General features: G+C 43.7%; 1 protein-coding gene across 1 annotated transcript in view; it reads right to left on the reverse strand.

Annotated features, from left to right (window-relative positions):
• GXYLT2 (glucoside xylosyltransferase 2) overlaps positions 1–17,419 on the reverse strand; it is an 85,118-nt gene extending 67,699 nt beyond the window's left edge. The window contains exon 1 of the mRNA XM_070359055.1: positions 16,977–17,419. Coding sequence (XP_070215156.1) covers positions 16,977–17,251 — 275 coding nt within the window. The 5' untranslated portion in view covers positions 17,252–17,419. The remainder of the gene's footprint in view (positions 1–16,976) is intronic.
• Between the last annotated feature and the right edge of the window lie 4,037 nt (positions 17,420–21,456).

Here is a 21,456-nt window from a genome sequence, read left to right on the forward strand (position 1 = left end):
AATTTTTTTTGCATGTTACAGTCTGGTCTTTACTCCACCAAATAAAATACATACTAATGGTGTACATACAATTTTATATTCCACTTTTTTCATCTGATTCTTTTATTTTTCCTGTTACTTTTTAAGTCTTCATGACCATCATTTTAACTGGTTATCTGACTAAAACACCATGGCTTACCATTTCTTTGATGGTGGTTGTTCTCAATTTTTCTCAAATATACATACATATATATATATATATATATGTACATATAAAATCTTGCACTAAACATGTATAGGTCAATAGATTTTTTTTCCCTTTTTTGCATTATTTCCTTACACTACATTCCCGGGAAGGGATTTACTGGGTTAACAGCTATTATCCTATCAAGGATGTAGTAATTTTGAGTTTCTCAAATTTACCCAAGAGTTCTTAGAAAACATCCAGACTATGAGAAGGAAAACAAAAAACATAACAAACATTAGACCATCCACCTCTGAGCTCCTTGTATGAGGTAACCGTGCAGCTGACAGCTGAAACAAGATGGAACATGCTTGCCCATGACATCAGTGCCTCCAAATTCCTTGTGTTCTGAAGAGGTGATGCATAGATTGTAGTTATCGTTTAGACACTGCATCAAATAACATTGAGTCTCACAGTAAGAAGTTATTCCATTTTTAGTTATTTTTCAACAGTGCTAATATGTCTTTCTAACATTGCCTAATTCTCCTTTTCAACTGAGAAGACAGCAGGCCTCAGCTAGAGATCCTTCAGCAGGCACGAGCACCAAGTTAGAAATGAAAAGCTGTCTTGTTTTCTTAGTGTTTGACTTGACAATCCCCTTCTATTTATGTTATTGCTAACAATTTATGTCAGTGCTATAAAGTTTTCTTTACGAACAAATACACTAAGAATGTGGAGAAATCAGCACCCTCAAGCAGGACTGGTGAGACTGCAAAATAGTGCAACTGCTTTGGAAAACAGTTCCTCAAAATTTTAACTATAGAACTACCATCAGTCAGTTCAGTTCAGTTACTCAGTCATGTCCAACTCTTTGCGACCCCATGGACTGCAGCACGCCAAGCTTCTCTGTCCATCACCAACTCCTAGAGCTTGCTCAAACTCATGTCCATTGAGTCAGTGATGCCATCCAACCATCTCATCCTCTGTCATCCCCTTCTCCTCCCGCCTTCAATCTTTCCCAGCATCAGGGTCTTTTCCAACGAGTCAGTTCTTCGCATCAAGTGGCCAAAGTCTTGGTATATCAGGTGGTAGTATAGAACTACCATATGACCCAGTAATTCTACTGCTAGGTATCCACCCAAGAGGAATGAAAACAACTGTCCTCACAAAAACAGGTACATTTGTAAATGTTCCTAGTAGCATTATTTACAATAGCCAAAAAGTCCAACCCAAGTGTCCATCAACTGATGAATGAATAAACAAAATGTGGTATACTCATATAAAGGAATATTACGTGGCACTAAAAAGGAATGGAGCACTGATGCACCTGTCAACATATTAGAACCTTTAAAATAGTTTGTGAAAATACAAAAGACTACATGTTGCATGATTCCAAATGTACAAAAAGTCCAGGATAGGAAAATCCATAGAGACATAAGGCAGGTTAGTGGTGACCAGGGACTCACAGAAGGGGCAAAGGGGGAGTGACTATTTCATGGGTATAGGGTTTCTTTTCCAAATGATGAAACTGTTCTGAAACTGGATAGCAGGGATGGTTGCACAACTCTGTGAGTAAACTAAAAATCTCCACATTGTACACCTTTTAAGGGTATTTGAATTATATTGCAATAAAGCTGCTATTAAATAAATACACAAAGGCACACATTTATAACAAGGATAGATTTAAGTTTTTTTCTTTTCAAGTTAGCATACAGTAGTATAGTCTTAAAAATCATGATGCTGATGTAGGAATGACTGAGGTTTGGAAAACGCCACCCTCCTTGTCCTGGTTTATGCCTGCCCTGTGATCCAATGAAAAATGATGCTCAGAACAACAGAGAAGGCTCAACCACCACCTCTGCACTGCTGGAGACGAGCATCTCCTTAATTGCTTAAAAGTCTCAAGCGTGTGACTTAATTAAACTTCAATTTCTGGAGTGTATAAATAATGAAATACAGCATTTATGTGTAGTGCTATGTACTTGGGAGCCTATTACTGCAAAACACACTGAATTATTAACGCAAGTAATTGCTTCTACTCAGACCCTCTTTTCTGCTGTCTCCTGCTACCCCTGTTATCAGGGCTTCTTAACTGACAGGCTAAATTAACTCAGGTAAACCTGATGCTATGATATGGGCTGGCAGTGTGAGCTGGACAGAAAATCACAGCCTGAACCAGTACTGTTGGTGTCTAGTTTTAATAGGGAAGGAAACCCAGAAATTTGAGGGGGGACGTGGGAAGGAAGGGAAACAGACAAATTTTAAGATTTGAGTTGAATATGCTCACCCTAGGGAAGACCTGACTTGTAGAATGCTCTTCCTCCCGACCCCTGTCCCAGTGGAATCTCTTTTAAGATGAAGCCATGGCTATTTGAACATGGAGATTTGCAAATGAGGTCACAGTGGCAGTTGAAAAAAGTGGAAATACCTTGATTTAGCTCCTAGCAAAAGAGTCTGGTGATGGGTGATTATATCCATGTTAAGTGTTGGCAGCCAGAGACATAATGAAGTTCCTTGCAAACTACAGGTCTGGGAACACATAAAACCCCTGACAAAAAATTTCCACACTGGAGCTGTGAGTAGAGTCTTTACTTAGCAACCCAGACATGACGCCCAGGACTGTGCTAACAGTTAAATCACTTTTAATGACCCATGGTTTGGAGTTAAATCAACAGTCTTTAATCTTCCAAGACAGACACAAAAGCTGACATTTGCCTTGAAGTCCCTGGATTACATGAGCAGTGTTGAAACAATGCAAAAATATCTGCTATGAGGGGGAGACTTAATAAAATCATTTGATAAGTGAATCCAATGATTAATAATTCATATTTTGCTTGGATCACAACATTTGAAACATGGCTGTGTTCCTAAACAAAGTCTAGCTCTAAAGAACAATAGGTGTCAATCCCCAAAGTTGGTGGTTTTGTATGTGTGTGTGTCTGGTTTTAGCCATCATTGTACACATATACATGGCTTATGATTAGGAAGCAGAGTCAGGATTCAAACTCAAGACTTAAGAAGCCTTGCTTTTCATTATGATACTGAATATGGGACCACATACAAGTGAGTCAGAAAAGAAGCCCCCTCTAGGCACATAAAGCCTTTATCTTTACTTTGAGCTCCTGATTCAGGGATCTGAAGGTGAACTGGATTTCAGCGCCCACTAGAGCCCCGCCAGGTGTGACTCCCATAGCATACCTGCACCATCTCTTCCTCCGCAATCTATCCACTCGCCCTTTGTTGTTGCTCAGTCACGTCCAATTCTTTGCAACCCCAAGGACTGCAGCACACCAGGCTTCCCTGTCCTTCACCATCTCCCAGAGCTTGCTCAAACTCATGTCCATTGAGTCGGTGATGCCATCTGACCATATCACCCTCTGTCATCCCCTTTTCTTCCTACCTTCAGTCTTTCACAACATCAGGATCCATTCTAATGAGTCAGCTCTTCACATCAGGTGGCCAAAGTATTGGAGCTTCAGATTCAGAATCAGTCCTTCCAATGAATATTGAGGACTGATTTCCTTTAGGTTTGACTGGTTGGTTCTCCTTGCAGTCCAAGGAACTTTCAAGAGTCTTCTCCAACACCACAGTTCAAAAGCATCAATCCTTTGGTGTTCAGCCTTCTTTATGGTCCAACTCTCACATCCATACATGACTACTGGAAAAACCATAACTTTGACCATACAGACCTTTGTTGGCAAAGGAATGTCTCTGCTTTTGAATATGCTGTCTACATTCGCCACTCGTCCTTAGCTGAGGCTGTACACAATTGAGTTCATAATTCTTCTTCCAAAATTTTAGGACGCTGCCTGGACTAATTCTCGCTTCAGTTTTCCCCCTTATGATTGTTCCTGACACACAGGGAATTCTATTTCTCCATCTCCCTTTTCTTTTCAAATTAAGATGCTATTGAGATTTTTAAAATATGAACCAGAGCGCTGGTTTGAAATAAATGTCTGGTGACATATGAGGGGGAAGAGTGTGGATTATATATTCCATGAATGGGCACCTCTATTTCATTCCCCAAAACAGAGCATGAAGGACCTACCAACCTAAAGGGAGGAAAAGTAGTTTCCCCAACTAATTTCCATCTTCTTATGCCTCAGGCCAATAAGGGATTTTTTATTTTTATGATAACTAATATACTTTAAATTGTTTTATCAATATGCAAGTAATCCATATATTTAGCATAGAAAAATGCAAAATATAGACAAGCAAAAGAAGGGGTACCCAATTTGATAACCTCTGTTAACATTCTGGTATACCACTTTCTGGGTGGTGCAGTAATAAAGAATCCGCCTGCCAATGCAGGACACGCAAGAGACACGGGTCCAATCCCTGGGTCAGGAAGATCCCCTGGAAGAGGAAATGGTGACCCACCCTAGTATTCTTGCCTAGAAAATTCCATGGACATAGGCGCCTGGCAGGCTACAGTCCATGGGGTTGCAAAGAGTTGGACATGACTGAGCACACAGGCAGATACCACCTTCCAGAGATATAACCAATATATGTGGGTATGTGTTTATACATACATAAATATATAGAAAGCATTAAAAATGAGATAACTTTTATAATCTGTTTTTTCCCTTATAAATATAAACAATTTTCAAAGTTAAAAAAAGAGAGAGATTTCATTAAAGGTATCTTCTTCAAAGGGATTCTGGAAAGCAAGCAAACAGTTCAAATACAGTGTGGTTGTAAGTGTTCTCAAATACAGTGTGGTTGTAAGTAAAGATCAAATCATGTCTGAAGCTAGTATATCCACTGGACTTTTAAGGTATGTGAACCAATAAATACCCTCCCTTGATAAAGTTTTTTTTTTTAAAGCAATATAGATCTAGTTTCACATAGACCTGGCTTCAAATTCTAGGTCTGTGACTTGGCTGTTCCATCTCTTGGGCCAACACTTTCACCATCTCTAACCCTCAGGTTTTCCATCTGTAAAATGGGCTTATTGATTCCAGTGGTTCTCTGCTTTTGGTTTTGGTGTTTCTTACTAGCATCCATTTCCAGGTGTTTCTGCTAAAGACACCTCAGTTTTCTTTGGGGGGAACCTCAGTTCTCAGTCCACGAGGTTGGGATGGGCTGAAATATCCTCCCCACCAGGTGAGGCCATCAGGGATTGGGTGTGCATGGGATCCAAGCCAGAGCAGTGGAGGCAGCCCTGGGACTCGCTGGATGAAATCTTTTCCTTCAAGGTTACTAAAGGAGGAACACACAAGTCCAGATCTGTTGGAACTATCACACAGAAAAAAAAACTGACCTACAAGTGTGGCCCACACAGAAGGAAGCAGAGCTAAAAAAATAGAGGCAAGATGATCACATGGGCTTCCCGGATGGCTCAGTGGATAAAGAATCTGCCTGCCACGCAGGAGACACAGGAAATATGGGTTCCATCCCTGGGCTGGGAAGATCCCCTGGAGCAGGAAATGGCAACCCACTCCAATATTCTTGCCTGAAAAAATCCCATGGACAGAGGAGCCTGGGCTATACTCCAAAGGGCCACCAAGAGTCAGACACGACTGAGTGACTAAACAAGCAAGGCAAGACAGACATCCTGGATACATTTGTGACTGAAGCTTGATCTCCTTTGGAGTTTTAACTGACTTCACAGTTTTATGAGCTAGTAAATCCCTTTTTATGACTAAGTGATATGATTATGATTAAGCTGAGGAGCTGAGATTCCATCACTTCTAACGAAAAAGAATATTGCCTATCCAATATCAGTACCCATCTCTTAGATTGTTATTAAGATTATATGAAATAATGTGGCAAAATGCTTTCTATAGTACCTGGAATGTTTTAAGTCATCAATAAATATTAGTTATCATCATCATTATTATTAAATATTAACTTAGATGCATCAGAAGCCTTCATTTTCCTCCAAATCCTTTATACCCATGCCCAAAATGGGCAAGGCAGAGCAGCAAAACACTTAAGTGTCAATACTCAATTATTGCAAATCAGGTTTGTAGTGTTTGCACTTTTTAAACTTCTCATACTTTAACAGCAAAGTTCATTACCCCATTTCTCCTGAGGGATGATACTTGATACTTGAACACTAAGGCCTGTTACTTTGGAGCAGCGGTCAAACAATTGGCTCCTTGTAATTCCCACAAAATTGAGAGGAGAAGAAAGCAGAGCAAGGGTTCAAGCCCAAGCAGAGACACAGGCTCCTGAAGAGCAGTGTCTGTGGACAAAATCCTGCATTTTGGTTCCTAAAGACACTGCTTAATTCCTGCAAACTCCTCACTTACCCTCAGCTTTTCTAGGATCAGAAACAATAGTTTTTCTGTCCTTGAGCAGAAGTCAAAGCTATAGATGGCCAGACTTTGGGGTTCTCAAACTCTCCAGAAAAATCGCCCAACTCTACCAGAGACAGTGAAAAGGGTCCTGTCCCATGTATTTCCCCAGCTTTTACTAAGGACCAGGTCACTGGGTTAGGATAGCATTCGCTATACACAGAGGCTGTCTGCATTTCCTCAAGACACAACCCAGCGAAAAGCCTGCCTGAGTCCACATCTTAGCTCTGGTTAACATTTGCTGAGAGCCTCTCGGGTTGCACGTTCCGTGCCAGCATTTGACTCACATTGTTTCATTTCCTCCTTGAACTTAGGAGAAAGCCTAGATTTGCTGAGGAGCATTGACTCATTCAAAGCCACACAGCCAGTCAGCTGGATCTAGTTAGGATTCAGTTTCTAAACAATAAAGCAACCAGGATGAGAATAGTACCCAGAACAGCATGTCACACGCTGAGGGATCACCATGAGCTAGCCTGCGCTTGGTGCTTTAGTGCATTACTATTATTTTAGCTTTTTGGACCTCAGTTTTCTCTCATATAAAAGGAAATTGCATTTTAAATTACGTGTTCTCTATTGCCTCCTGCTTATGGAAAGCTTGGACTCTAAATTGTACGGCTTTGAATATTTATCAGAAGATGACAGTCTTCTGTGTTGCTAAAAGAGGTTGGGGGGAAGCGGGCATCTAAAGATCACCCTCAAACACACCACAGCCGCTCTTGGCTACCAAAATAGCATGGAATCCAAATAAAGGCATCAAATCAAGAAACTCTTCTTTCTGGGGCAGTTGTCAAAATTTCATGATATAAAATATATCAAGTGCTGGGCAAGTTCTGGAGAGGAACATGAATTCCATCTTCAAGTCTGCCTCTTATTTTCTTTTTTGAAAAAGCATTTTAAATGGTGATAAGAGGTGGTGCTGGTGGCAAAGAATCTGTCTGCCAATGCAGGAGATGAAAGAGATGCGAGCTCAATCCCTGGGTTTGGAAGATCCCCTGGAATAGGAAATGGCAACCCACTCCAGTATTCTTGCCTGGAGAATTCCATGGACAGAGGAGCCCACGGGCTACAGTCCATGGGGTCACAAAGAGTCAGACATGATGGGCCAGAACAGCCAGCAGAAGGCAGAAGCTGGCCTTGGGAAATATGTCAGCACCCACCCAACCCCACCCCAGTTGCTTGGCATTGCTTCTCAACCCTCCTTGTCATCCTGGGTCCATGAACTCCCCAGCTTTCTCCATGCCAGAGACAAACCTGCCAGTCCCTGAGTTTCCTATCATACAGTTCCAGCCACTAGAAATATTTTTCCCTTATCCTGTCTCTCTGATTGCAATTTTTTAAATCCTCCACCCCCCAAAGGCTTTAATTTGGCTTAGGAACATATTCCAGAATCACCTGCTGCCTGAGACAAGGTCAAGGACACAGGATGGCAGCTCCAGGGTGTAACGGACCTTCATTTCCTGGGTGGCCCTATAGCTGTTGCCTTTTTTCATCATCAATAGCACTTAGGTTTTGATGTAAAGAACCATCTGCTGCTGCTACTGCTTCTGCTGCTAAGTCCCTTCAGTCGTGTCCGACTTTGTGCAACCCCAGAAATGGAGGCCCACTAGGCTCCCCCGTCCCTGGGATTCTCCAGGCAAGAACACTGGAGTGGGTTGCCATTTCCTTCTCCAATGCATGAAAGTGAAAAGTGAAAGTGAAGTTGCTCAGTCTTGTCCAACTCTTAGCGACCCCATGGACTGCAGCCTACCAGGCTCCTCCATCCATGGGATTTTCCAGGCAAGAGTACTGAAGTGGGTTGCCATTGCCTTCTCCGAAAGAACCATCTAGTTCCATTAAAAGGAGTTTAGGGGCTTCCCTGGCAGTCCAGTGGTTAAGACTCTGCACTTCCAGTGCAGGGTATGCAGGTTTGATCCCTGGTCAGGGAAGCAGGATACCGCATATGGCACATCATGGCAGGGCGCGAGAGGATTTTGGTGGCAAATAACGGAAATCTCAACTGCAGTATGGAACAGGAGGGTTCAAGATGGGTCAGGCCTCCAAAGCTGTGGTTCTCAGGGTTCAGCACTGCCCACAAGGATCCACAGTCTCCATCTTTCTCTACTGCCCAGAGTGGTGACTTCAGTCAAGGCTGGTTTTCTGAGGATGGCAGTGACAGCTAGGACTGTTTATTTTCTTGTTCGCGTCCAGACGATAAAGTCTTTTGTCCACTAACATAAAATAAGCTCTTCTCTTCTGGCTGATCAGGCCAGCATGGGTCATGTAACACCTGTAAAACCAGTAACTATTGCCAGAGAAATGAAATTATACCTTGGTCCTGGATATACAAAGATTACACTATGGCATGGATGGGGATGTCACGGTAGGTTTAGACCATTGCCTGGAGGTACACCTCACTGCCAAACTGGGGGTGGGATGGGAAAATAGAGGTCAGGAACCAACCACAACGTCTATTACTTTATCTCCACCCCATGGTTCAGGCATATTTGGCCTCATCCCTAACTTAAGTGGCGAACCTCGCTTGGTTTACATCAATTAGCGGATCCCATCTCACCCCTCTATTCCTTTCCATTTCCTCATCCACACTGTAGGCATGTAAACCAAACAAAGCCAATAGATGGGAGAAAACTTTCGCTGGGGCTTCTAGGAAATAAAAACACTCCCTCTCCCAGAGAATCAAGGAAAAGAGGTTAGAATGATCCATGTGGTAGCAGATTACAGTTGGAGACATTAAGTATAAATCCATGTTTAACTTACACAGAGATGGTCATACATGGAAAAATTTATAAGTACATGTACATACATAGGTTAGTACACACATATGTGTTTTGCTCTCTGGGCTGTGAGGGCTAAACCAAATGACACCCCAATAGCAACAAACATATTGAGTATCCAAATCTTGGCTTTTAACACCATTTTCCAATGAGCGAAATCAGGTCTCCTGGAAGAAATGATTGATTTTATGACTGAAGCAGGAAACACAGGAGGTGAGCCTGCAGCCTCTTATAGTGCCAGAGAGTAAGAAAGTGCCCAGAAAGACAAGACTGAAAACAAAAAACCAAAGCACAGGGATGGGAGTATGTCTAAAGGGCATAGCAGCCAACTGTAAGAGCTACTAATGACTTGAACTGAAACAATTTCAACAACAAAATAGTCATGTTGCATTGTAACTCAAAGTATAAAATATCTATGATTCTATACTGATTTATGACTGAATAAATTAACAAATGGGGGGGAGAAGAAACACAATATCTCCCACACAAAAGAATTTCAAATAAATTATATACAGATATTCCATACTCCCTGGAGAAGGAAATGGCAATCCACGCCAGTACTCTTGCCTGGGGAATCCCATCCAGAGGAGCCTGCTGGGCTACAGTCCATGGGGTCACTAAGACTTGAACATGGCTGAGTGATTAAGCACGCTCCATCCTCAAGGAGGGGGAACATAACTCCCCACTCCTTACGTGGCAGCTGTGTACAGTGTCTTCCTTCTAAAGAGTACGGTATGGAGACAGGGAAAGAGTAAGTCTAGAAACACTATCTCAGCCAGGTGACCAAGGCCAACATTCACGTTGATAGTATATACACTTGATATGATGTGATGAAATGGCGCTGTATCTCTATGGTTTTTCTCCTGATAATTCATAACCCCGGAGTCACCCTGAGTAAAATATCAGACACCTTCCAATAGTGAAGCATCTTACAAAATACCTGACTAGTGCTCTTCAGAACTCTCAAGGTCATCAACAAAGAAGGAAAGTCTGAGAAACTGCCACAGCCCAGAGGAGCTCAAAGAGATGTGACAACTAAATGTAATGTGATGTCATAGATAAAATCCTGGAACTGAAAAAGAGCACTAAGTAAAAACTGCTGCTGCTGCTGCTGCTAAGTCACTTCAGTCGTGTCCGACTCTGTGCGACCCCATAGACGGCAGCCCACCAGGCTCCCCGGTCCCTGGGATTCTCCAGGCAAGAACACTGGAGTGGGTTGCCATTTCCTTCTCCAATGCAGCAAAGTGAAAAGTGTGAAGTCGCTCAGTCGTGTCCGACTCTTAGCGACCCCATGGACCGCAGCCCGCCAGGCTCCTTCATCCATGGGATTTTCCAGGCAAGAGTACTGGAGTGGGGTGCCATTGCCTTCTCCAAAGTAAAAACTAAGGTGATCTAAATACACCAAACATTAGTAATAATGTATTGCTATTATTTGGTAAATTACAACAAATGTATCATACCAGTGTAAGATTTTAATCAGAGAGGAAACTGGGTACAAGATACACGGGAAACCTCTGGAGTACATACTCCCCAGTTTTTCCACAAATGTCGCTAAGTCGTGTCCAACTCTTGGACCCCCAAGGACTATGGCCCGACAGGCTCCTCTGTCCATGGAATTCTCCAGGCAAGAATACTGGAGTAGGTTGCCATTTCCTTCTCCAGGGGATCCTCCCAACCCAGGAATTGAACCCGAGTTTCCTGCATTGCAGGACAGAAGAAAATGGCTCAGACGGTAAAGCGTCTGCCTACAGTGCAGGAGACCTTGGTTCGATCCTTGGGTTGGGAAGATCCCCTGGAGAAGAAAATGGCAACCCACTCCAGTACTCTTGCCTGGAGAAATCCATGGATAGAGGAGCCTGGTGGGCTACAGTCCATGGGCCCGCAAAGAGTCGGACACGACTGAGCGACTTCACTTTCACTTTCTCCTGCATTGCAGGCAGATGATTTACCAACTGAGCTATGAGGGAAGCCCTCTAAAAAAATTAAAACCTATTAAAAGAAAAATATTCCCTTTCTTGAAAGGATGTTACTATTAGAGATCCTCCCTAAAAGGTGTAAGATTGTTTTGAATATTATTAAGTCATATGCAATTTTATAATAGAAGCAAAGTCTTAGTATAGTGCTGGCATAAAGGGGGTGCTGCATTCATTCACTCATTAGTTCACTCAGCCAATATTTACTGAGTACCTACTGAGAGCTTATCTCTGTTCTAGGTGCCAGCTGTAAATTGATTAACAAGACATGAAGCGTGCATGAAGGGGGAAGGAGCAAAGTAGTATTTTCATATAATGATGAGTGCTATTTAAAAAAATAAATAAATAAGAGCAAGGAGTTAGAGGATGATCGGCAGGGTCCCAGCTGGGAAGACTCCTCTGAGGCGAAAACCTGAAAGCATAAACCTGAGAGAAATGAGGAAGCTAGCCACACAAGGACAGTAGCAAAGAACATTTCAGCATAGGAAAAAGTAAGCAGTGCTGGCCAGAGTGGTTGAAGCAGAGTGAGTGAAGTGGGGAAGGATAGGAGATGAGGTCAGAGAGCTAAATGGGCCTGAAATAGGGTTCAAAGGCCACACTAAGAAACTGAATTTTACTGTGTATGATGTGAAGTTAGTGACTGGAACCAGCAAACTTTCTGTCATATTAAAGATTATTTCAGCAGCTGCATAGAAAATGGACTGTAGAGGGCGCTAGAGTGGACACCCCAAGTCAAAGAGAAGCTACTGTAGTTCAGTTCAGTTCAGTTCAGTTCAGTCGCTCACTGTGTCCGACTCTTTGCAACCCCATGAATCGCAGCACCCCAGGCCTCCCTGTCCATCACCAACTCCCGGAGTTCACTCAAACTCACGTCCATCGAGTCGGTGATGCCATTCAGCCATCTCATCCTCTGTCGTCCCCTTCTCCTGCCCCCAATGCCTCCCAGCATCAGAGTCTTTTCCAATGAGTCAAGTCTTCTCATGAGGTGGCCAAAGTACTGGAGTTTCAGCCTCAGCATCATTCCTTCCAAAGAACACCCAGGACTGATCTCCTTTAGAATGGACTAGTTGGATCTCCTTGCAGTCCAAGGGACTCTCAAGAGTCTTCTCTAACACCACAGTTCAAAAGCATCAATTCTTTGGCACTCAGCCTTCTTCACAGTCCAACTCTCACATCCATACATGACCACAGGAAAAACCATAGCCTTGACTAGACGAACCTTTGTTGGCAAAGTAATGTCTCTGCTTTTCAATATGCTGTCTACGTTGGTCATAACTTTCCTTCCAAGGAGTAAGCATCTTTTAATTTCCTGGCTGCAATCACCATCTGCGGTGATTTTGGAGCCCCCAAAAATAAAGTCTGCCACTGTTTCCACTGTTTCCCCATCTATTTCCCATGAAGTGATGGGACCAGATGCCATGATCTTCGTTTTCTGAATGTTGAGCTTTAAGCCAACTTTTTCACTTTCCTCTTTCACTTTCATTAAGAGGCTTTTTAGTTCCTCTTCACTAAGCGAAAAGCAAAGGAAAAAAGTAAAGATATAAGCATCTGAATGCAGAGTTCCAAAGAATAGCAAGAAGAGATAAGAAAGCTACTGCAGTGGTCCATGCCAAACCATGGTGTTCAGGAGCTGGGTGGCAACCATGAAAGTAGTAGAAATGGTGGGACTGGGGTTATACTTTGAGATAAAACCAAGAGGACTTACTAAATGAATACACGGAGAGGGTGAAAGAGGGGACTCATGGAGCAATCAACAAAAATGAATGTGAAACTAGAATCTGCACTCACAGTGACCAAGTATCACAGATGGTCCTCAAGATCTGGAGATCTGTAATGTGCTCTGGGGTGACCAGTTAATTATAGGTTGGCCACAGACCTGGCATTTTGCTGTATAACATAATCCCTCTTTAGTGAGACCTTTATTCAGGTTTGAACCCTCTGAGAGACTTCTCTCAGAGACCAAAGGGAACTGCAGAAAGTGCTGTGTCTTGATGAGCAAATATGCTCGCCTCCTCTCACTGGGGCAGCTGTGAAGGCTGTCAAATATGTAGTGTGTTTTTGTGTTGTCATCCGTCTTCCAAACTCCACCTACCATTGCACAATGAGTACCTGGCTCAGGACACATGTGCAATAAACATCTGCTGAATGACTGTGGTACAAAATCACAGAGGGGCTTAGAAGTAGCCCAAGTCTCCCTTAGAAGCCATATTTTTATGGCTTCTAGAGAAAACAGCACTATCCAGGCTAAATCAAAAGACAAAGAATAGAAGTTCAGGAGAGGGTGGAGGCTGACTAATCAGCAGGAGTTCTAGGTTACGGCCAATAAATGAGAAACAGAGTGATTTTGCAAGACACAACAAAAAGGGCTAAGCAACATTCCTTGCTGGGATTTTGCAGCTGAACTTGATGATCTCATCACAGGACGGTCAAATGGCAGAGCTGAAAGAGATCTTAGAAAATTTGTGGATCGACTCTCATTTGACACATATAGAAATTAGGGTGAAATGGTTCCAGAGTAGAACCCAATCCTCTGGACTCCAGATGACAAATTCTTTTTCCTATTACACTGATGGGCAGTTATATTAAACTTCCTCTTCTGTAGGCAGGCTCAAAGGGTATTCAGAAGCAAGCTGGAGAGACAGTCTTCTGAAATCAAATCTAATGTAAAGTTCTCATTTTAGGATTCAGTTGCATGAAAAAAAAAATGATCCCTCTTGATAAACTTTTCCTCTTATCATTCAAAGAAAATAACACAGCCCATCATGGTTCCCTTTTTGACATGGCTGCCAGGAAGCTTAGAGCTAAATTGAACACTTAATCCTCACAACAATAGTGGCCTTAGTTTTAGACAAACAGTACTTATTTCCCACCTCCTCTTTATGACTTTTCATGTTTCGTAAGTATTTCAATGGCCTTATTGTATATGTGTTAGTTACTGTTAGTCGTCTCAAATTTGTTTTGGAAGTCAGCCAGGTCTAAATCACCAAAAAAAAAAGAAGGAAGATTTCATTTCTCTTGTGCCCTGGAACCACTACTTAAAGAGTGTGGTGTCCGTTTTCAGATTCCACCCTTGACTTAAAAGCTCAGACCTCACCTCCTGGCTTTATATTTATGGAAAGCGGAGCCCACCACAGGACAGATTGCATACAAATGACTACTTATAAAATTGTAGGGTCTGCCTGCTAACTAGGCAAATCCCTGGAAACGTCTCTGAAATGAAAACAAGATGTGGAAGGAGAATGCCATGCTTGCTGTGCTGACGTGGCAGGAGTTCATTTACACCACGACCCTGCAGGGAGCAGTAGAGCCCTGGAAGGATGGTCAGCAGGTGGTGGACTGGGTCTCATCCAGCCCCACCATTTCTGCTGACTACTCCCCAGGCCTGAGATACCGGATCACGCATGTAGCCTCCATCTCTTCTGGATTCTAGCCACATCGAGAGATTAAAGCACTCATTTTCTGAAAATACGAGGCTTACTTTTCCCTCCCTAAAATGAAATTCCTCCTAAACCACAAAAATTTAACCCAGGCAGGATTAGGAAAGCAACAAAGGCATCCTTGCAAAGATCTTTCCTCCTGCTGCCTTACTGCTTCTGTCACCATTCCTGTCCAGGTAGCAAGAGAAACCTTAAGAAGTCCCCCAAAACGTCAACTTTGCCAGAGGGCTTTCACATTTATGCATTTGAGCCTGAGACTTCCTGTGGCGTTTTTGTTTTTCACTCTTTCCTGACTTTAAAAATTTTGTTCTTTATTCTTATGGTGTTGGCCATGATTTCCACGATAATCTACCAGATATGTTCGGAAGAAAAATGACTTCAGGAGGTGCTGTTGCTCATGGAAATAGTCCTTCCTGAAAACATCCATTTGGATTCTGCTCGTGATCTCTTCTGAGTCAGAGCCAATTTGTTCAGATAGAGACAAGAAGATACTGCCCCAGTGTTCCCAACACCTTGAAGGATGAAGACAGTTCCAAAAATTGGTCACATTTCTTTAGAAAAAATCTCAGGAAAATGATGAATGCAGGCAAGCCTCATGTATGACATGTGCACTGGTACTAAATGGCTCAACCTGGACCCAGACTGTTGGGATATTTAACCTCACCTTGGAAACGGAGACAAATTGCTAAACCTTGTGTACTATTTTCCTCATCTGTAAAATGGGGATAATATTAGTGCTTGATTAGTGCTTACTTAGAGCAGGCTCTCAAAGTTTGGTGTGCATCAGAAACAAGAGGAGGGCTTATTAAAACACAGATTACTGACCTCATCCTCCTGATTTCTTACTCAGAAGGTCTAGGGGTGGGGTGGAAGAGGGGAGGGGTAAGACTGCATTTCTAACAAAGCCCCAGGTAAAGCTGGTGCTGCTGGTTCAAAGAGCCCTCTGGGAGAACCACTATCATAGGGTTATGGTACTGATGGTATAATTAAGAATCATAACCTGCATTAACAATGACTTTTAACATACTGAGGTTAACACTATGCCTCGTAAAAAGTTAGCCATGACAAATGGTTTCCAATCTTATTACCTTCCAAGTTGTCCCATCAACTTACAAATCACGGCAAACTTGTAGTTAAACTGTATTAGAACCCATTACAAAAAACCTTAGTACCTAGAAGGGAAAACCCTATTTAGTTCCTAACAGAAATATCCTTACGGAGCAAATACATTCATAAGAGGTTATAAATGTTTCCAAGTACTCAAAAACAATTCTATAGATCATTGGGTATTTTGCTCCTAAAACTCATCCCTACTCATTTGTACATCTCTTACCAGGCAGGAGAGAATGCTGACACAGCTACTTTCTGAGGTCTCCTGACTTTTCTCTCATAGTAAAAACGTCAAACCAGATTTAGTCACTATGGTCAAAAAGAAGTCTTCCAGTCGTTTCAAGTCTTTAGGGAGCCCAGCAAACGTGGACGTTGCAACTGGCAGTTAGAAACATCAACAGCCTCAAAAGGGTAGAGGAAACAGACGGTTACAAGACGGGGATTGTTAAAAAGCTCTCTCCACAACAAAGGAAATGAACGCAAATCCCTAACCTGCAGGCGTTCCAGCGACCCTAAGGCCAAGATAAAACTCTCTGATGAAAAGCTGTGGCGGGTTAAGCTCTGTGTAAAGAAAGAGGATATCAAATAGAATATTGATGGCTAAGACGTTTTCCTTGCAGGACTCTGACCATAGAGTAGTCTGAAAAAGAAGGAATAACAAGGAACCCCCCACTGTCTTTCCCGTGCCACGCATCACTCCTTCCTAGGAGAACACTTCTTTTTAACACCCTCAGGTAGAGTGCCTCTTCTGTTCTAAGCACAGGGCAATTCGAGGTTCAATAAGAAACAGCCAGTACTTAGCAAAAATCTACCTTTTCCAACTCAGTCAGATCTAAGTTTTTGGTTTTAAAAAAAATCTCCAGTGAAATATGAGAGTTAGATAAAGCATTCTTGCATCGCGATGGCTTTTGAGAAATTAAACAAAGGGCGCAAGTTTGGAAAAATGAAAATATACGCTTTTGCCCGGGGAAGTTAAGAATGCAACATGCCAATCATTTCCCCTGACACTTCCCTTTCCAAAAGGTACGTGATGACTGCGCTGTTAACAGGATTCCAAGAAGACGATTTTTCATTTCTAGCAGGGTAAGACATAAAAGTGGGCAGCCCGTGGGTGAACTTGGAGTTTGTCCCTCCAGCCCACAGCCTCCCTTGGACTTGACACGGGTGGAGGGAGGGAGACACGGGTCCACAGATGGGATTCTGGGGCTGCCACGACTCACCTCGCCGACTTCCTCAGGCTCACGGCGCCCCGACGGCCGGCTCGGGGGCGCAGACGCGGAGGCCGGCGCCGACGAGCGCTCAGGCCGGCCCCCGGGAGGGCGCTCCAGCCAGGGAGGCGCGCGGGGGCCGGCGCGGCGCGGCGCGGCGGGGTGGATGCGGGGCGCGAGAGGGGCGCTGGGGGTGCGGCGCGGCCGGCGCGCAGGGACAGAAGCGCCAGCAGGAGCGCGGCCAGCGCGAGCAGGAGCAGCGCCGCCGCCTTGTTGCGGAGCTTCATGGTGCGGCGCGGCGGCGGCGGCCCCCGGGCGACCGGGCCCCTCTGAGCATCGCGCCGCCCCGGGCGGCGGGGCGAGGGCAGCGGCGCGCGGCGGCCGCCTCCTCCGCCCGCCCGCCGGGGACTGGGGTCCCGGCGGCCGACGGGCGGGCGGGCGGGCGGGCGCGCGATGGAGGAGGAAGAGGAGGGAGGGAGAGAGGGGGAGGCGTGAGCCGGCCCGAGGAGGGGCAGCCCGCGCCTACCGTACTGTGTGGAGTAGCTGCCCGTTTGCCCACCCGCCGGCAGCGAGGCGCTCGGTCTTCTGGTAGGGCCGCCTCAAAACCCCTTACTCCTCCATCCATCCATCCATCCATTCACCCATTCTCTCCCACTCCGTTCCATTCCCTCGTTTACTTCCTTATTTCACTCATTCAGGTACTCTTCCATTCCATCCCCTGTTCATTATATTCCCTCATTATCCCATGCATTTCCCCCGTCATTTATTTTTATCCATCTAACCGCTCACTCGAGCACCTATCCACACGTCCAATCAGGCCGGAACATCCCTGTCCCCCTTGGCCTTGTAGGGCCTGGCACTTGGTAGATGGCTGTACGATAACATGACTCCAGCTCCATATAGCCTAAACAAGTTACAGAGCGAATTTTAGAGTCTGGGTTTGAAATCTGACTCTACACCTCACTGACTAGGTGATCTTGGGGAACTTGCGCAGCTATCTTGAGCCTTTATTTCCCTTCATGCAAACTGGGATTGTATTGCTCTTCTCCACAGGGGTGTTGAGTGGGCTTTTCTTAAACAAAGCATTCGAAGAAACTCACACAGTGCTTAGCTCACAACTGGTGCTCAATAAAACTTATGTGATAATTAGTACAACAAAACAGAGCTTGTCATATATACATAAATGCACGCTTTCTGACATAGATTTGAGATAGAGTAATAAGTTCACAACCCAGTGTAGAAATGCATTCTTCTGAGACTTTAACAGCCAAAATTATCAGACCAAGTTTCTGGAAGTTTCTAACTCTTCTTCCAGGGCATTCCATCATAAACCTGTACCATGAGGACTCCTCCTCTTACTATTTATCGTGAACTGCTAGCCAGTGTTCTATTAACTTTCTTTTCAGCTTGGCCATGGAACAAAGAACACTAGTTATGGCAATGTCTCTGAGATTCTACAGGATTCCATGTTGCCTTCTAAATCACCTAAAATTCAATTATATTCCAAATGGTTCTCATATTAGCATTACATTTTAATTCTTTGAGAGATTCTGTTGTATTGAAAGTTCTAGGAATGAGAACATACAAACACCTGGAACCTCTGGTCAAGCAGGCACCTGGGAGATGGCAGGATGCAGGCTCAGGGTGTGTGTGGCAGATGTTGCAGCTGAGTGAGCACAAAAAATTCATAGATTCTCACCGAGAGTGAGGTGCTGTCTCAGTAAGATGCATTTTGGAACTATGGAAAGGATGTTTTGTGTCTCAATAACTGGAAGATTCTACTGGCACATGCTAAACCTCCTACAATGCTAGGACACTCCAGTAACACAAAAAATCATTCTGGGTTGGGACTTCTTTGGTGGCCCAGTGGTTAAGACTCTGTGCTTCCACTGCAGAGGGCAGGGATTTCATCCTTGGTCAGGGAACTAGATCCTACATGCCACAGCCAAGACCTGGTGCAGCCAAATAAATAAATAAAATATTTTTTAAGAAAAAGAAATGTTTTGGACCAACTGCCAACGTGGCGATGTTGTGGAAAAACATTGGGTTAGGCTAAGGCTTGATGTTCAGGCCTTCCAAGTTCAGAAATGACCATTATTATGTTGGTATGTGGCCAAGCAAAGCAACAATTTCCAAACTCTGTCTTGCCTCCTCTCTTCCTCAAGGAGACATGTGCAACAAGAATAAAATGAGGCCAAATCACACTTGACTAGCAGTTAAGGTTTTGGTCTCAAATACCAAAATAGAACTTGGGCAAGCTAGGTTTGAACAAACATAGGACCCTGATTTATTCAGCCTTGCTGGAACAAAGGAAAGGCCTGATTTACTTCCTTTCCCTGAGTTCAAATTCATGTTTTGGTTACTGCTCTGACATCTAATGTCATGGAAAAAGGGTTCCAGATACATTGTCTAGGATTTACCCAATTTTTCACCTGGATGTCTAATATACCAAATGCTTTTTTAATTTTGTCTCTCTGTCCCAGGAATCTGTTCTTCCACTGGGAATTTTGACATGTCTAGATACCCATTTGCTCAAGCCAGAAATTAGGTAGGAAGCATCCTTGGTTTCTCTGCTTACCTCACACTTGTATTAGTTATCTATTGTTGCATAACAAACCCCCAAATTTGGTGGCTTAATACACATACAGGGACTTCCCTGGTGGTCCAGTGGTTAAGACTCCACCTTCCAATGCAGGGGATGTGGGTTTGATCTCTGGTCAGGAAACTAAGATTCCACATACAACTCAGCTCACATGGTGCAACTAAGCCCACATGCCTCAACTAAGACTAGGCACAGCTAAATAAATAAGTATTTTTTAAAAAGATATTATACACATACAATCTCATGCTTTCTGTGGGTAAGAATCCAGCAGAGTATAGCTGGGTTCTCTGCTTCACAGGCTCTCAAAAGGCTGTAATCAAAGTGTTGGCCCAGGTGTGGTAGTCTCAACTGAAGGCTCAACTGGGAAAGGATCTGCTTCTAAAATTCACATGGTTGTTGAAGGGGGTGGTTTCTTTCAGGTCATTGTATTGAGAATTTCAGGTCATTGTTTCTTTCAGGTCATTGTTTTGATGACTCTTTGCCAGAGACTGCCCTACATGCCTTGCCAGGTGGCTCTCTCTATCAGGGTAAGGACATCAGAAGAGCTAGAGAGAGAACACAGAAGTGACAGTCTTATTATCTATTTTAGGAAGTGACATTCCATCGCAATGCTGTGTTCTTCTTATTGGAAACACGGCATTAAACCCATTCTACCCTTAAGTGGCTTCCCTGGTGGCTTAGACGGTAAAGCGTCTGCCTGCAATGTGGGAGACCCGGGTTCGATTCCTGGGTTGGGAAGATCCCCTGGAGAAGGAAATGGCAATCTACTCCAGCACTCTTGCACTCTTGCCTGGAAAATCCCATGGACAGAGGAGCCTGATAGGCTACAGTCCATGGAGTCGCAAAGAGACTCCAAAGAGTTGGACACGACTAAGCGACTTCACTTTCACTTTCACCCTTAAGTGGAGAGGATCACACGAGAGCCTGAATACCAGGATTACTGGGAAGTGTTTTAGAAGGCTGCCTCCCTTACCTCCCATATCTGAAAGTCAGCAAGTTCTGTCAACTCTGCCTCCAAGCTGCAGTTGGCATCTGTCCACTTTTCTCCTGAGTTGTCAATAAGGATTATTTGACAAGACCAAACCTTGCCCAGTTCCTCATGGTCTTGTTCTCATTGTATTTCATATAAATTATTCCCACTCCACCCCTCGCTACTTTAAATTATATGATGTAGCTCTTTTGTGGCCTAGAAACCTCCTGGCTTTTCCCCATGCCTTCTTCCAATCCTTAAACCAGAATAATTTTTAAAAAATATATACTGAGTCCTATTTCTCCTCTTGGGCTTCCCTGGTGACTCAGCTGGTAAAGAGTCCACCTGCAATGCAGGAGACCTGGGTTCGATCCCTGGCTTGGGAAGATACCCTGGAGAAGGGAACAACTACCCACTCCAGTATTCTGGCCTGGAGAATTCCGTGGACTGTATAGTCAGTCCACAGAGTTGCAAAGAGTCAGACATGCCTGAGTGACTTTCACTTTCCCTTTCACCTCTGCTTATAACTCTTCAGGGATGGCAACAAATTATTAGAAATAATGCCAAAGGCACAATCCATGAAAGAAATTATTGATAAGCTAGATTTTATTATAATTAAAAACTTCTGTGAAAGACAAATGCAAGAGAATTGGAAGATAAGCTACAGACTGAAAGAAAAGATTTGCAAAAGACATATCTGACAAAGGACTGTTATTCAAAACATGCAAAGAGCTCTTAAAACTCAGCAATAAGAGAAACAACCTGATTTAAAAATGGGCTGAAGACCTTAATGGACACTTCATCACAGGTGATATACAGATAGCAAGTAAATGAATGAAAAGATGCTCCACATTCTGTCACTGCTGCTGCTGCTGCTAAGTCGCATCAAGTTGTGTCTGACTCTGTGCCACCCCATGGAC

The sequence above is a fragment of the Bos mutus genome, chromosome 22, assembly GCF_027580195.1.
Source record: "Bos mutus isolate GX-2022 chromosome 22, NWIPB_WYAK_1.1, whole genome shotgun sequence".
NCBI classification, from domain to species: Eukaryota; Metazoa; Chordata; class Mammalia; order Artiodactyla; family Bovidae; genus Bos; species Bos mutus.